Source organism: Humulus lupulus, chromosome 4, assembly GCF_963169125.1.
Source record: "Humulus lupulus chromosome 4, drHumLupu1.1, whole genome shotgun sequence".
In the NCBI taxonomy this organism is placed as follows: Eukaryota; Viridiplantae; Streptophyta; class Magnoliopsida; order Rosales; family Cannabaceae; genus Humulus; species Humulus lupulus.
Genome location: NC_084796.1, coordinates 144,266,688 through 144,283,563, shown reverse-complemented (window position 1 = coordinate 144,283,563; position 16,876 = coordinate 144,266,688). Strand labels below are relative to the sequence as shown.

The window sequence follows — 16,876 nt, the reverse complement described above, 5'->3', positions numbered from 1 at the left end:
GACCCCTTAAAAGTTCAAAATTAAAAGCACTCAAATATTTGCTACATGCTGAAAATGTTGGAAAAAAAGTGCATGTGAGAGAGAAAGAGCAAAAGAACAAAGCTTAAAGACCAGTACTAGTTGAACCCCTTTTCTTTTTAACAAGGATATTGTGGTGAATTCTTCACTTTATAAAAGATGAACCCCCATTGCAAAGAGTGAAAAAAAATATATTAATTTACAAAATTACAAGTTGGGATTTCTGCCCTGAGCCGTTGTTGCTATATTTTGGTAGAGCTAACAATCAGTTTCAACAGTTTCAACCAAACCGAAAACAAAACTAGAATTTTTTACTCCTTTGGAAAAACAACTAGTGGATCCCAGAAAATCATAAACAATCACATCTGTTTGGGGGGTTGAAAAGAAGAGAAATGTCTCGATTCAACTGGGAAGCTGAAAAATGCAATTCCATGGTTCTCATACAACCTCAACTGTTACTCCATTTTTTGACTTTTTTTACCTTTTGAAGAAGATACAAAGCCAGAAAAGAAAGAAAATGTTACTACATGCTTGACCTTATTAGGAAAGAATATGTATTACTTGTGAATAAAGTACCTGATTGAATGGCAAGCTTTAAGATCAGGAAGGGCTCTTTTTCCAGTAACAGTAGGAGCTGAGATTATAATATTGGTGTCCTTAATCGGCACAGAGGAACACTGTATCAGAGACTACTTTACTACCATTTTTTTTTCATACTATCTTGGTGATTCTGAAGATATAACCCCAACTTGTACAAGTGGCCGCCCAGGAAGTTTCGTGTGTTCCAGACTTCCTTGAAGAAGGGCTGCCCTTTCAGGGTTTAAAAGTAAAAGCTGCTGCATGTCCTTTGGAAGCACATTGAACAATGCTCGTAAATCCCCCTTTAGTTTCTGGTAAGTGGTTGTGGAGTCTCCACTTGCCTTTCCAAATTGCTGCAGCTAAAGATCACATGTAATGTTAGAAAGTAGATATGCTGCAACTATATCCATATCTTCTTACATTAAAGCTCATTAATATAAATTCAATGACTCATTATGCCTACAATACCAAGTTTGCACCTAAACCATGTCATAGAATCCGTATAGTACTATTATGTAATAGGAAACCTCAAAATATGCAACCCTTACAAGCAGGAGGATAGCCAGGGCACAAATGCTCAGTAAATGCTTGTATCAATTGGATGCATTTGATATCGAACACGGCATCACAAACTGCTAACACTTTAAGGGTGAAAATTTGGAATTCTGACTAGAAAGAACTGCATGTTCTTACTTTAATGGCTTTAACACCACCACTATTTGTGTGTTGTCCTAAAATGATACCAATTTTGGTGTTGCTACTAGAACTGACTATTTTTTATACAAACATTCTGATGGAACTATCTTGTATATTTAACTTTTTGTTTTATTTATAAAAGAACCAGGAATTGTATCCCTTTATTGCTCTGTCCAAAGAACCAAGAATTCTACAGTGAAAAGAACAATGTAGCAAAGGAGAAGAAATCCACCAAAAGGAAAATTACAGAGAGAATCTCAATCCCTTAATAAAGCATAAAACAAAGGTCCCAAAATCCTTGGTGTCATCTACCCGGGAGTCCAACAAAAAATGAACTCAATCCTGTATAGTATCTACATCATCCCCCAAATCCTCCAAAGTCCTATTATTTCATTCTAGTCGTAAATCCTCATAAGTTATTTTTATTCATTCTAACCATAAATCCTTAATATTATATATTAATTCACTGTGTAAACAACTTGCACGAAATTCAACAGCTTTCCAAAAGATCTTGAATCAGACATGTACATACATCAAAGAGTGATTTTCTGCACACTATTAACATGTTCATTTGCTTGGTTGGGGAAAGGAATGTAAAAGAATCAATTTTCATCCCATTCCTTTGTTTGGTTTAAATTTAGGACATTAGAATGCCATTCCAGTTCTCAACTTCACTGGCAATCTGAATGGAATAGCTATTCCTTCAAACAAAGGGAGGAAAGATCATTCCTCCAATGAACAAAATTATTATTTTTTATAATTTTTTATTCATATTAAATCTTATTCCATTCCAGTGTTTTCATTATTCTCAACCAAACGACACCTAATTGTAAATAAAATCATACATTATTACTTTCAATAAATTTTGCAAATATCTAATTAAAACATGTAGAGTAATATTTTGCATATCTGATTGATTTTCATATATAACTTCTTATGATGAAGATTGAAACATGTAGAGTACTATTTTTCAGTATAAAACAACAGAATGAATTTAGCAATCCCAAAAATAATTAGAGTTTGCCCAAGGGCACTGGTGTAGCGGAAAGAAAGAAGTTGATAAAGTCTAATAGGTGTCTCAAGTTCAAACCCTAGAAGCTTGTTAGTCCTCCTATACATTTCACATATAGCAGAAGAGCTAAGAGAGCGAGTAAGGGCAGGGGTGTCTTTTGTTGAGAAAGGGGTAGTTTGGTAATTGCTGAGGTAGTTAGGATCCTTTAGTATTGGGATCAGGGGGAATGTCAAGGGTATGTTGAAGCTGATTGCTTTGGCATCTCTGGAGGGTACAGGACTCTCGAATTTCCTGGTGTACTGATCTCCCAATTCCATTACAGGATATTCAATACAAGTGCAACTTTTCATCATCTTTTGGTTATTGGTTTTGTTATTTGCTATTGTATACTGTTTCATTGAAGTTTGCTGGGAAGTGGGCACATCAATTGGTATCAGAGCTGTCCTTGCTGGCGGATGCTCCGAAGTGCATGGAGTCGAGAGTTGAGTCCGTAGAGGGTGCGATGAGTGTCGTACAGGGTGAGCTCTCAAAGTTGCGGGCAAAGCAAGACCGGCAATTTGAAGACCTTAATGCCAAGTTGGATCTGATGTTGAAGTCCCTCTCGACTGTGCCACGGTCGCCAACTGGAAAGGGCGTTGCCAGGTCAACGGACACGCCGTCTCCTAGTCCACCGCTCGCGAGTGGCTCCTCCATTCAGGAAGTTGAGGGGTTCTGCCACCAGGATTTCCAGCAGCGAAAGATTGACTTACCGGTGTTCACAGGCGACGATCCTGACAACTGGACTTATCGGGCCAAGAAGTCCGGAGCAATTAGAAGTGGCGATGCTATGTTTGGAGGGGGATGCATTACGATGGTTCCGGTGGGAACATCGTCGGCGACCCATTCAGCATTGGTTGGAGTTGAAGTCTCTGCTGCTACGTCGCTTCTGTCCCTCCCATGAAGGATCCATTTATGAGCGCTTCTTAGGCGTGAAGCAAACCACGACCGTTGCTGAGTATCAGCACCAGTTTGAGCTTCATCCTCTTTGGGTCCAGTAGCTGAACCCTTATTGGAGTCCACTTTTCTCAAGGGCTTGAAGCCCGAAATTTTGGGCCCATTACGTATGTTAGAGCCTGCGGGCTTGGAGAAGGCCAAGGACTTGGTCCAAACCATTGAAGCTAATCAAACCATGCTTAGAGCCCATCGGGTGGTAGGCGGCCCTTTCAATCCACTCGCCTCTCGTTCCAGTGGTTCTAGTGGTCTCTCATCGTCATCAACGGCGCCTCCCAAGGGCACGACGTTAGCACTAACCCCAGCCCTGTCGAACAAACAAGGAGGGTTTCAGCGCCTTACAGAGGCAAAAAGTTAGGAGAAAAAGGCCCGAGGGGTCTGTTTTAAGTGTGATGGGAAGTGGCATGTGGGTCATCAATGTAAGTTTTCCGAATTGCAAGTCATCTTGCTACAAGAGGCGGATTTTGGTGCTGTCGAGGGCACCGTGGAGGAGGAGATCGAGACCTGCCCGAAGGAAGAGGTGGCTGAGGCACAAATTGTTGAAGTTTCTTTGAATTCTGTCGTGGGCTTAACCTCTCCCAAATCCATGAAGCTGTTGGGCACCATTAATGGACAGGACGTGGTGGTCCTCAGTCATAGCAGGGCCACCCACAACTTTATCGCCACTAATCTAGCAACCAAATTGGACCTTCCAGTCTCAACCACGGATGCGTATGGGGTCCATATGGGGACGAGACAGGCAGTTACGGTGAGGGTGTGTGTTGGGATGTGCATTCGGGCTTGCAGGCGTTGGAAATTACAGCTGATTTCCTTCCTCTTCCCCTGGGCAGTACTGATGTCATTCTTCGGGTTCAATGGTTGGAGACTTTGGGTGGAACCTATCATAATTGGAAGGACCATGTGATGAAGTAGAAGGTGGGTGAGCAGTTGGTTACGTTGAAGGCGATGATGCGAACTTTACAGCTCGAGAAACAAGGCATCTGGGTATAATTGGGAAATATGGCAGCTGAGGTGTCTCAATCCTCGATACCCAAGGAGATTGCTGAGTTACTACAGCAGTACCACGGGGTGTTTGAGATGCCTAATTCCTTGCCACCGCCGCATAGTCATGACCATGCCATCACCCTCAAAGAAGGTACTGCCCCAATTAGTGTTCGATCCTATCGCTATCCTCAAATTCAGAAAACTGAGATTGAGAAGCTTGTGGGAGAAATGTTGGCAGCAGGGATTATTCAACAGAGTATCAGCCCGTTCTCTAGCCCAGCGTTATTGGTGAAGAAGAAAGATGGGAGTTGGCGTTTCTGTGTTGATTACCGCGCCCTAAATCGCGAGACAATTCCCAACAAGTTTCCCATTCCTGTTATCGATGAGTTGATCGTCGAGTTACATGGGGGCAAGATATTCTCCAAACTGGACTTGAAATTGGGATACCACCAAATTTGGGTGCACCCATCCGATGTGCAGAAGACGGCATTCCGGACTCATGAGGGTCACTATGAGCTCCAGTGATGCCATTTGCCCTCACTAATGCACCGGCCACGTTTCAGTCTCTCATGAACGATGTGTTCAAGCCTTACCTCCGCCGCTTTGTGTTGGTTTTCTTCGATGACATCTTGGTGTATAGCCCAAATTTGGGTTCTCATGTGAGGCATCTAACTCATGTGCTACAAACCTTGGCTTCCAAACACTTGTATGCCAACATGAAGAAATGCCAGTTTGCTCAGGATCGCGTGGAGTACCTCGATCATATCCTTTCTGGGGATGGGGTGGCAGTGGATCCTTCAAAGATTACAGCTATGGAAGCATGGCCCATTCCAAGGAATCTCAAGGAACTTAGGGGGTTCCTCGGCCTCACCGGTTACTATCGCAAGTTTGTGGCCGGTTATGGAGCAATTGCTAGGCCACTCACTAACCAATTGAAGGACCAGTTTGGTTGGAACACGACAGCAACTGCAGCTTTCACGGCTTTGAAGAGGGCAATGACTTCGATTCTCGTGCTCGCCCTACCGAATTTTGAGATATTGTTTGTAGTTGAGACCAATGCCTCAGGCAAGGGGATTGGCGCCGTGTTGATGCAGGAGGGATGCCCAATTGCTTATTTCAGCCAGGTGTTAAAGTCTTGTGCTCAACTCAAGTCCATTTATGAGAAGGAGTTGATGACCATTGGGTTGGCAGTGCTGAAATGGCGCCCTTATTTGTTAGCTAGGCATTTTTTAGTTCGGACGGACCAGCAAAGCCTTAAGTTCCTCTTGGAACAACGAGTGGTCACTCCGGAGACTCAAAAATGGGTGGTGAAGTTGTTGGGTTTTGACTTTGAGATTCACTACCAGCCTAGGGAGGGAAATAAAGCAGCGAATGCCCTTTCTCGTCAACCAGCAGTAGAGTGCTTGACATTATCATCCGTTCAGTGGCTCGATTGGGAGGTATTACACAAGGAAGTCTTGCAAGATGCTTTTCTAGTTCAGGTGCATGAGGATTTGACGCAAGGGCGGGTAGTTCCAGGTTTTTCAGTGGAGCATGACAGATTCGGTTGGTGCTTTCTGCCACATCTTCTTTGATTCCTCTCTTCTTGCGGAGTACCATGCTTCTAGTATTGGGGGTCATTCATGCGAGACTAAAACTTATAAACGACTTGCAGGAGATGAGTTTTGGAAGGGTATGAAGAAGATGGTCGTCGAATATGTGCAGCGATGTGAGGTTTGTCAATGAAACAAAGCCTTAGCTATGTCGCCAGCTGGTTTGCTTAAGCCATTGGCGTTGCCCAATCAAGTATAGGAGGATCTTACTATGGATTTTATAGAGGGATTACCGAGGTCGGAAAGGGTGGATACGATTTTTGTGGTTGTGGATCAATCAAGTAATATAGTCACTTCATGCCACTCCGACATCCTTTTACTGCAAAGATTGTTGCTGAATTTTTTTTTAAGAACGTGGTGAAATTGCATGGCATACCGAGGACCATTGTGTCTGACAGGGACAAGGTTTTTCTCTGCCATTTCTAGGCTGAATTGTTTCGGCTACAAGGCACGGAGTTGTGCCATAGCACCGCCTACCACCCTGGACGGATGGCCAATCGGAGATCGTTAATCGCTGCCTAGAGACTTATTTGCGTTGTTTTGCCTCCGATAAGCCCAAGGCGTGGGCCAAGTGGCTCCCATGGGCTGAATACTGGTATAATACCAATTTCCACTCTTCCTTGGGGTGCACTCCTTTCCGAGTTCTTTATGGGTGTGATCCTCCACCATTGGTCAGATGTACAGCGAATACTTCCTCCGTAGTGGCAGTGGATCAATGGTTGTTGGATAGTGATGCTTTTCTTGAGGATCTTAAAATGCATTTGCTTCGGCCCAACAGAAAAGGAAGAAGGCAGCTGATTCTAAACGTCAACCGGTGGAATTCCAAGTCGATGACTTGGCTTTTGTGAAGTTACGACCATACCGGCAGAAGACCTTGGCAAGGCGAAAGAATGAGAAGTTGGCAGCCCGCTTCTATGGTCCTTTCAAGAGCCTTCGGCGCATTGGCCTTGTTGCTTATCACTAGGATTTACCAGCGGACTCTTGTGTTCATCCAGTCTTCCATGTGTCCCTTCTTCGTGCAGCTCAGGGGGTCGCTAACTCATCTCCCATTTTACCACCGTAGTTGTCTGCTAACTTAGAATTGCTCGTGGAACCAGCAGCCATGTTAGATGTGTGTCTCGCGAGTCAGAACCAAGGGAGGAAGTGCTCATTCAGTGGAAGGACCTGCCTCTATTTGAAGCAACATGGGAAAGCTTTGATGCCATTCGAAACCAGTTTCTAGATTTTCACCTTGAGGACAAGGTGAATACATATCGCATATAGCAGAAGAGCTAAGAGAGTGAGTAAGGGTAGGAGTGTCTTTTGTTGAGTAAGGGGTAGTTTGGTAATTGCTGAGGTAGTTAGGATCCTTTTGTATTGGGATCAGGGGGACTGTCAGGGGTATGTTGGAGCTGATTGCTTTTGCATCTCTGGAGAGTACAGGACTCGAATTTCCTGGTGTACTGATCTCCCAATTCCATTACAGTATATTCAATACAAGTGCAACTTTTCATCATCTTTTGGATATTTGAAGTTTGCAGGGAAGTGGGCACATCAAAGCTGCACAAATCTCTATCCTTCCAAGACTTAGCATTGGGGCACGTGGGATATCCCCCATGGAATTAGTCGGGGAGGGCCCCGGGTTAGTAATTATAGTTTTATAGTCTCTAGTGATACAACTTAACTCCGAAATAAAACCTAAGATGCAAAGGAAAGCGTCCTTTATAAAAGAATGGCCAACATTTTAAGCCAATTTACTGATTCAATAATACAACATCAAGGTTTCAATTTATATCACAGTATACATTCTATAAATGAAGAAGTTTTGTGTCTATCAATGTAGAAAAGCACAGAATACAAATCTTCAAGAAGGAAAATGATATGATAAGCATATAATCCTACTTGGAAAAAGAGGAACTCTATAAGCATATTCAAAACCTTGTGTGTTTTTCACCAAATTGAAAAAATAACAAGGATTTACTACAATTATTGAGGGTACTAGGATACACTATGAGGTTGTTTTTGTTTCATGTTTTAGAACCAATAGCCTTTATGCTACTGCCTAGGCTGTACTGCAGATGATACTGATAGACCTCTAACATACGTGTACGCTAGAAGAAGAGGAGGAGCACAGAAACATGCCAGTTCAGCAGGGGAAGAGTCGGTGGAAAACGCCAAATCAGCACGAAAAGAAGGAAGTTAGTTAGAAGGGGGATTATTGGGTATATGGGGGTATACGGGATGAGCTAGACCAGACTATTAATAGTCAATATTTTTACGTAATTAGTGCGGAATTTTCTGGTGAAAGCTTTGTTTGTTTGGAGAGAACCAAGCTCTCGGATTCTTGGTATTTTCAATGATAATGCTGGCTCAATTTCCCCATTAATTGTTTCTTTAGTTCTGTATTGCTATCATAGTGGTATCAGAGCACAGATCCACAATGGGACCGAAACCTAATGTTCAATTGGAATTGGTAGAAGAGAAATTGGAGGAGGTACAGTCAGAGCTGCATAGGGAAGTTTCGGAGATGCGAGCTCAATTCCAGCAATTCCCGCAGGAATTAGATACCTTACGTACGGACACGCAACGAATTCCAGGCCTAGAGAAGAAGGTGGAGTTACTGCTTACCCATATCACCCACTTACTGCAAGGATCGGGTCGGGCAGCAACAGTCGCACCCAGTGAGGACGACGATCGGCACCGTAGAGCAGTTGACGGAGATAGTTCTTCTTCACATATACTTCGCGATGACCAGACCACGGCACCACAGCATCCTCCGTCAGCGACCGGCCCTCCATTTATTCCGGCGGACTCCATTGGTGGTCGCGATTTCAGACCGCCTAGAATGGAGCTTCCTCTATTCTCCGGGGACAACCCCGATGGGTGGGTATTTCGAGCCGAGCGGTATTTTATGCTGAATAGGTTGTCCGAATCTCATATGCTTGAAGCAACAATTATCGGACTGGAGGGAGACGCCCTCACTTGGTTTCAGTGGGAACACCAACGGCATCTCATAACGTCATGGGCGACTTTAAAGCGTCTACTGCTACTTCGATTCAGAGAGGTACCAGTGGGATCCGCGACCGAGGAACTTTTGTCCATTCGACAGGAGACAACAGTGAAGGCTTATCGGCTCCGGTGGGAGGCTCTGGCTTCTAGGGTGGTCGGTGTTCCAGAGCACGTGCTGGAAGGATGCTTCATCAAAGGACTGAAGGAGGAGGTCAAAGGCCCTTTGCACATGTTGCAACCAGTGGGCTTGGCCCATATTATGGAGACGGCCCAGCGAATTGAGGAGGGGCAGCAGCTACTCGGGTTGGGCCTCCAACAGAAGAACAATTACACTAGGGCTTCTCCCAGCCCAATTGCTGTCCCACGGTTCTCTCCCTTGCCGCCGACTGCAAGAAGTTCTACCCAGTTTTTTACTGGTAATTCTGGGCAGCAAACGAGATCCTTGAGTAGTGTTGGGGGAAAGCAGTATAATCCTCCATTGCAGAAGAAGTTAACTGAAGCAGAATACCAAGATAAACGTAGTAGAGGTCTAATGTTTTAAATGTGATAAGAAGTTCCATAGAGGGCATGTTTGTGACCAGAAGACATTGCAAGTTTTATTAGTAGCGGATGAGATGGACGAAAATGAGTCTCACGAATCACCCCCATTAAGTCCGGAAGCAAGCGTGGATGCCGGTTCGGAAGACCAATTAGCGATGTTATCACTGAATTCGTTGGTGGGCATTTCCTCAGCCCATACAATGAAACTATCGGGCAAAATAGCTGCACAACCTGTTACAGTTCTCATAGATAGTGGAGCAACACACAATTTTATTTCGAAGGAGTTGGTGTCAGCCTCTAATATTCCTATTACAGCTACCACAGCCTATGGAGTTTTGCTCGGTACTGGGGGCAGAGTTAGAACGGAGGGAGTATGTGCTAAGGTGGAATTAGAATTGGGTGCCTTATGGGTGATAACGGATTTTCTACCGCTGGAGCTAGGTGGGGCAGATGCTATCTTGGGTATTCAGTGGCTGGGCTCATTGGGAAATATGGAAGTGAATTGGAAAACAATGGTGATGAAATTTGAAGTAGGAGGGACGTGGATCACACTTCAAGGAGATCCCAGTCTTTGTAAATCGCAGATTTCTCTCAAGGCATTGATTCACTCAGTTCAGCAGAAGGGGCACGGTTACTGGGTCCAATTTAACTCGTTGTCCATGGAACAAACACAGGATTCGGGAGATATTCCAGAGGCAGTGGCAGAATTATTACAGCGCCATGAGAGTGTTTTTTGTCTACCCGAGGGCTTACCACCTTCACGCTCACACGAGCATCACATTACACTGAAGGAAGGCGTGGGTCCCATCTCAGTCCGCCCCAATCGTTATGCACAGATTCAAAAGGATGAGATCGAGCGGCTCTTGACAGAAATGCTACAAGCGGGGATCATTCAACCGAGCACAAGCCCTTTTTCTAGCCCGGTATTGCTCGTAAAGAAGAAAGATGGCAGCTGGAGGTTTTGCGTGGATTACCGGGCACTAAATAGAGAAACGGTGGCAGATAAATTTCTGATTCCGGTTATTGATGAACTACTTGACGAGCTTTATGGAGCAACAGTGTTTTCCAAGTTAGACCTCAAATCAGGGTACCACCAAATAAGGGTAGCAGCCACGGATGTTGAGAAAACTGCATTTCGCACACATGAGGGGCACTACGAATTTTTAGTAATGCCATTTGGTCTCACAAACGCTTCAGCAACATTTCAAGCTTTGATGAATGACGTATTTCGTGAATTTTTGAGAAAATTTGTGCTCGTCTTTTTTTATGATATTTTGGTGTATAGCGCCTCCATGGAACTACATCTACAACATCTAGAGATCGTGTTTAGTTGTCTCAGCAACCACAGATTATTTGCCAACAAGAAGAAGTGTCTATTTGCTAGATCGCAACTCGAATATTTGGGGCACATCGTTTCAGCGGAAGGAGTATCCGCCGACCCTCTAAAGCTGGCAGCTATGTCTCAATGGCCCACGCCGAAGACACTTAAAGATCTACGCGGTTTCTTGGGGTTAACGGGATATTACAGAAAGTTCGTCAAAGGGTATGGCCAAATAGCACGACCATTGACAGATCAACTCAAAAAGGACGCGTTTGGATGGAGTACTGAAGCCCAGGAAGCTTTTGACCGTTTGAAAGAAGCAATGTGTAGCATTCCCGTCTTGGCCCTCCCTAATTTTTCAGAACCATTTGTGGTGGAAACTGACGCTTCCGGCATGGGTATTGGGGCTGTTTTGATGCAACAACAGCGCCCTATTGCTTATTTCAGTAAAGCTTTGTCTCCACAAGCTCGTTGTAAGTCTGTTTATGAAAGGGAACTAATGGCTATTGTTCTTGCAATACAGAAATGGAGGCCGTATTTGTTGGGAAGACAGTTCATTGTGCGCACCGACCAACGAAGCTTGAGGTATCTATTAGAGCAGCGAATGGTCGCCACCGAACATCAGAAATGGTTAACCAAGCTGCTGGGTTACGACTTCCGCATACAGTATCGGCCTGGGCTGGAGAACAAAGCTGCCGACGCCTTGTCTAGAATGCCAGCAGAGGTAGAGTGCCACGCAATATCAGCCCCTAATTTGATTTCTGTTTCCGATTTGCAGAACCATGTGACCACGGACCCGCTGCTATCCAAAATAATTCAGCAACTGCAGGAAGGAAAATCGTGTGCTGGGTACTCTTATAACCAGGGGTGTCTCAAGTTTAAAGGCAGGCTGGTTCTTCCCTCTTCATCGCCGTTTATCTCGCTGCTTTTACATGAATACCACGACAGCAACATTGGGGGTCACGCAGGGGTTTTTCGCACATTCCAAAGGGTGGCTGCTGATTTTTATTGGCACGGAATGAGGACGGATATACAAAAATATGTAGCAGAATGTTCTATATGCCAGCAAAACAAATACTTAGCTCAATCTCCAACCGGATTACTCCAGCCCCTTCCCATTCCAGAACAAGTGTGGGACGATATTTCAATGGATTTTATAGAGGGCCTGCCCCAATCTAATGGATTTGACTCCATCTTCGTGGTGGTCGATCGCCTCTCCAAGTATGCCCATTTTATACCCCTACGCCACCCTTATATAGCGGTGACCGTGGCTTCTGTATTTGTTAGAGAGGTCGTCAAACTTCATGGCATCCCTAAATCTATTGTCTCGGATCGCGACAAAATTTTCTTAAGTCTTTTTTGGAAAGAGTTGTTTAAGTTGCAGCGGACGACTTTGAAGCGCAATTCATCTTATCACCCCCAAACAGATGGCCAATCGGAGGTAGTTAATCGATGCTTGGAAACATACCTTCGTTGTTTTGTGAGTTCGAAAGCCACGCAGTGGGTTAAATGGTTGGCATGGGCTGAGTATTGGTATAATACTTCATACCATTCTGCCGCAGGAATGACACCTTTTAAGGCCTTATATCACAGGGATCCGCCGCCTTTAATACGCTTGGAGGGAAATCAAACTATTGTCTCTGCTGTCGAACAGAATTTACAGGCCAGAGATGAGGTTTTGGAGCTGCTGAAGCTTAACCTTCAACGTGCCCAGCAAAAGATGAAGCACCAAGCCGACAAGAAAAGGAGGGACATTCAGTTTCAGCTCGGAGATCGAGTTTATGTGAAGCTGAAACCTTATCGACAGCGCACTTTGGCCAAACGACAGAATCAGAAGTTAGGTCCTTTGTTTTTTGGTCCCTTTACAGTTCTGTCCAAAATAGGGGGAGCGGCCTACAAACTTCAACTTCCAGCAGAGGCAAAAATACACCCCGTTTTTCATGTCTCAGTACTCCGTCCTGCATTAGGGCCTCAACAGACAGCCACCACGCTCCCTAAAAATCTCACATCTGAGTTGGAATGGTTGCTGGAACCAGAAGCAGTCCTAGACGTACGCCCAGGCAATCACAGAGAACAACCACAGGTACTTATTAAGTGGATGCACTTACCTGATTGTGAATCCACTTGGGAAAACTTTGCCACCATTCAGCAGCAATTCCCTAGTTTCCACCTTGAGGACAAGGTGCGTTTTTGGGCCGGGGGTAATGATAGACCTCTAACATACGTGTACGCTAGAAGAAGAGGAGGAGCACAGAAACATGCCAGTTCAGTAGGGGAAGATTCGGTGGAAAACGCCAGATCAGCAAGAAAAGAAGGAAGTTAGTTAGAAGGGGCATTATTGGGTGTATGGGGGTATACGGGATGAGCTAGACCAGACTATTAATAGTCAATATTTTTATGTAATTAGTGCGGAATTTTCTGGTGAAAGCTTTGTTTGTTTGGAGAGAACCAAGCTCTCGGATTCTTGGTATTTTCAATGATAATGCTAGCTCAATTTCCCCATTAATTGTTTCTTTAGTTCTGTATTGCTACCAGATACACTATCATCTATTATTAATATAATATTGTTTCAGGTAAAAAAAAAGATTGACACACCATGAAGTTAATCTATTCTGAAATTTTCCTAAAAGATCGGGGAAGGAATTGTTGAAAAAATTAGAAAATTGAATTGTAGATATAGTGCGACATCTTGTTGGTATTCCCTGCTAATGAGTTAAAGAGTTCTTTATTTTTATTTAATTGTGTAACCTAGTGCAATTTCAATACAAAAGTATTCATTTCTCTTCAATCTATAGATTATTCTTCAGTGACTCGTGAATAAAACAGTAGGTGAAAAGCAGATTAAATATTAACAATCATCAATATAGCTTCAGATAAACGACCAAATCAATCATCACTCCAGTACTCTGTCTAGGTAGAAACCTATTTATCATGCCTCTTGGCTCTTCCATAAAAAGTAGATAGAAGTAGGAGATCAATGAAAGCAGATTCTCACATATAAGATATCCTATCCCCTAAAGTTTCACAAAATAATAATAGCGACAATTTCAAAACCCTAAGATATAGCACACTAGATCTAAACTCTTTTCTTTTGGATAAAGAATTGGGAGAGAACCAGGAGGCACATAACAAGTGCAAGCCACTTTTAGCAAGAATAACTTACCTTTATGTCTCCAATAATATGTCTTTCAATTGCATTGAAGGAATCAACTATTTCTAATTCCGACATATTTGATATAAATTGTTGTATGTCAGCATTCATTCTTGCATGCCTCCACAATCTATGTTGTTCTTGTTCAGCAACAGCACGCTTTCTTTGAAACCATGGCATAAAGTTCGGTCCTTTCAGAAATCGTCTATGTAGAAATGTAAAACATTAAAATGCCACACAGCCTACTAAAGACATAAACATAGTTGTGATAAATGTGTAAAAAAGAATGACTTGCGTTACCTATACAAATCCAGCCAATTATATCTCATCCTCTTTGACAAAAACTTCCCTGGTCCTCTTGCTGATAAGGTTGCTAGAAATTCATCAGCCTTAAATGGAGGGCGAGGAGGAGGGTCTAAAAATGGACAAGACCCTTCTGATGGTGTGAGGGCCCTAAAATAAGGGCCAAAAGGTGCCAAGAAATTAGTAGTGAGCTCCAAGAAATGCCGTCGCAGAATCTCATTATTCACCACTGACATTGATTCTTCAACCCTTGGTGACATGCCTGCATCTAAAAGCCTATTTAGTATAGAAGTGTCTGGCTTGGTTGTTGCAGCATAAGTGCTCCATATGGCTTCCTTATGTTCTGTCATGAGACAAAGAGGACCCTCTCGCCTCAACTTCACAGCATTTAACAAATTTGACGGAGATAATTTTTTCAAGGAGAGCTGTTGAAGACCAAATCCTTCAGATTTACCAGGAATTCTGCCAGTAGAGGACCTATTATTTGAAGCGGGAAGACGGTTTGAATTAGGACCAGGACTTCCAACAGAAACAATATGAGGGATGTTGTGCAGTGACTTCAGGAAAAAGAGATTAGTCACACCCAAAATCATAGGAGGAAACACATCTCCTTCTTGAAGAGAATTTAGTTGAGCAAATTCTGGGTTATGGATGGTGAAATAAGGCCTAAAATCAACACTATAAAGTAGGGGCGCAACCAAACTCACAAGACTGGCCACAGCTTCACAGCATTGTGGAGGAGTTGGAGCAATGATAAGAATAGGCTCACCAACAAGTAACAACTCCCATAAAACCCATAGCTGCAAAAGAAGACCACGGAAGGTACCAAAAATATCTGAATCATGAAATAGGCCCTGAGGAACTGACTGATTATTAGGAAGAAATGGAGCCAAAGAAGTAGGAGATTCTTCCAAAAACACTCCACTTTCCAAGGGCAAGCTGTGAGCAGGAGGCAAGTTAACTTTAAGCATGGCATTCCCAATAGGAAGCTCCATAAGCTTCCCAGGTACAGGTGCAGGCCACATTGACACATAAGCAGCAATATGTTCAAGAGCTTTCTTTCCAATGTCAAAGTATAAAGGACCCATGATCTGCAACAAGGGTTTAAACACAGTAGAATATGGATTGCAAGACAAAATTACCACCGACTTCTGCTCTCCACCTCTCTTCAACCTCTCATCATGTCTCTCTCGATTGAAAACATAGCCGTACATGTATTTTGAACCACCAGAAATATTGTTACTTTTCAACCTTCTAAGAGTTCTTTTTTCTGTGTTTTTGGGAGATGACTCCTTATCAGTTGCGGTTGTTTCTGTGGAAGACACTGACACATTACCAGTTTGAGAATTCTCCGGCCTTTGAAACCGGAAAAAGAACATGCAATCATGAATGCTTGAGCGATTCTGATGCTGGGTAACAGAATCTGGGAATGAACTGAATGCAATTTCAAGCTCCTCCTCCTGGGTAAGACAACCAGGTGGGTAACACTCTTCAATGAGCTGACCCTGTTCAAGATCAAACCTAATGATGCAAAAGGCCACAACCCATTGCCTCAAGGATTCTGGATCAAGCTTTGGACTAAGTTCTGACTTCACTGAAAATGAGGGAGACCGACTCATTTCCAATAATTTCAAATCACAATTTCACTGGCTAAATTCCATTTTCATGCTCTTTCACTACCATTTGTACTACCAAATTACTGAATCCATCCCTTACAAAAGCTGAACCAAACTTTCCCTTTGAGATTTCTCCACTTAAAAACTAATGAAGAAGACAATTTAAATCCTAATAGAAACATTCAGAATGATGCATTAATTCGCAGCTGAAAAGTAAAAATAAAGAAAATGCTGCAGGTTTACTCTAATTCTACTCATGTAAACTAAGCTTAGAATATAGAAAATGTGGGAAAATAGAAACTTGAACCAAGTTTTTATTTCTCTAATTATCAATTGGGTCAAAACAAAAAATTCAAAACCAAGCACATCTAAAAACTGAGTTGATTTTAAAAACTCCATTCTATTTTATTTTATTTTTTGCCATTATCTCAACAGCAAACAGAAAATGAAAATACCCAGATACACTAAACAGCAATAACAACTCAAATTGAGAAAGATCTATAAATGGGTTGGTCGCATTTTACCTGAATTCGAAATCCCGGTTCTTGAACAGAACTAATCTGGATCAGCAAGTTACGAACATCTAATGGCCCAAAATCAAATGGGTCAATATTAAAATTGAATAGATATAAAAAATAAAAAATAAACCAAGGACAGAACTAATCCTAGGAAAAAGCTTGGACAATGTTCCAAGTCTCCGAGAAAGTGCAGGAACTGGAGGAAAATACGTGTGTGTGCTTGAGGAGAGTCATATACCGAATTCCAAATTTCAAATATTGAAATTTTCGAGAGATTGCCAACAGTAACTTGGGTCTTTTTCAACCGGCTCTACTTTAATAATAGGTGTTGGTCTCCACTTAAATTATAAAATAATCATAATCACTGAAGATTTTAATTTTTAATCAGCTTCGGTTATATTATCTGCCAAAATGTAAATACTTTTTTTTCCTCCAGGTAGTGTTTTGGACACATACGTAAGTTGGAACATCATTATTATTTTACACTTATAATGTAGTTGTAATGTCGTTACCAAATACTTTCATAATTTTTACCAAGACGCTGAACTCATAAGTTTTTTATCTTAAA

The 16,876-nt window shown here is 42.7% G+C and overlaps 1 protein-coding gene across 5 annotated transcripts; it reads right to left on the bottom strand.

The window, feature by feature from the left end:
* Positions 1-149: 149 nt before the first annotated feature.
* On the bottom strand, positions 150-16,692 carry LOC133830866 (uncharacterized). Of its 5 annotated transcripts, none has more exons than XR_009892256.1 (6): positions 16,547-16,692; positions 16,315-16,373; positions 14,172-15,959; positions 13,884-14,076; positions 595-956; positions 150-499 (listed from the first exon to the last, which is right to left on the bottom strand). XR_009892256.1 is itself a non-coding variant. In XM_062260955.1 (4 exons), the coding sequence occupies exons 2-4, from the start codon at positions 15,791-15,793 to the stop codon at positions 735-737; spliced, it is 2,037 nt and encodes a 678-aa protein (XP_062116939.1). In that variant the 5' UTR covers positions 15,794-15,959; positions 16,315-16,652; the 3' UTR covers positions 592-734. The 5 variants fall into 5 exon arrangements, 1 of the variants encoding a protein (XP_062116939.1); XR_009892257.1 differs by having other exon boundaries at positions 16,519-16,632; XR_009892258.1 differs by having other exon boundaries at positions 595-950; positions 16,315-16,655.
* Positions 16,693-16,876: the final 184 nt, after the last annotated feature.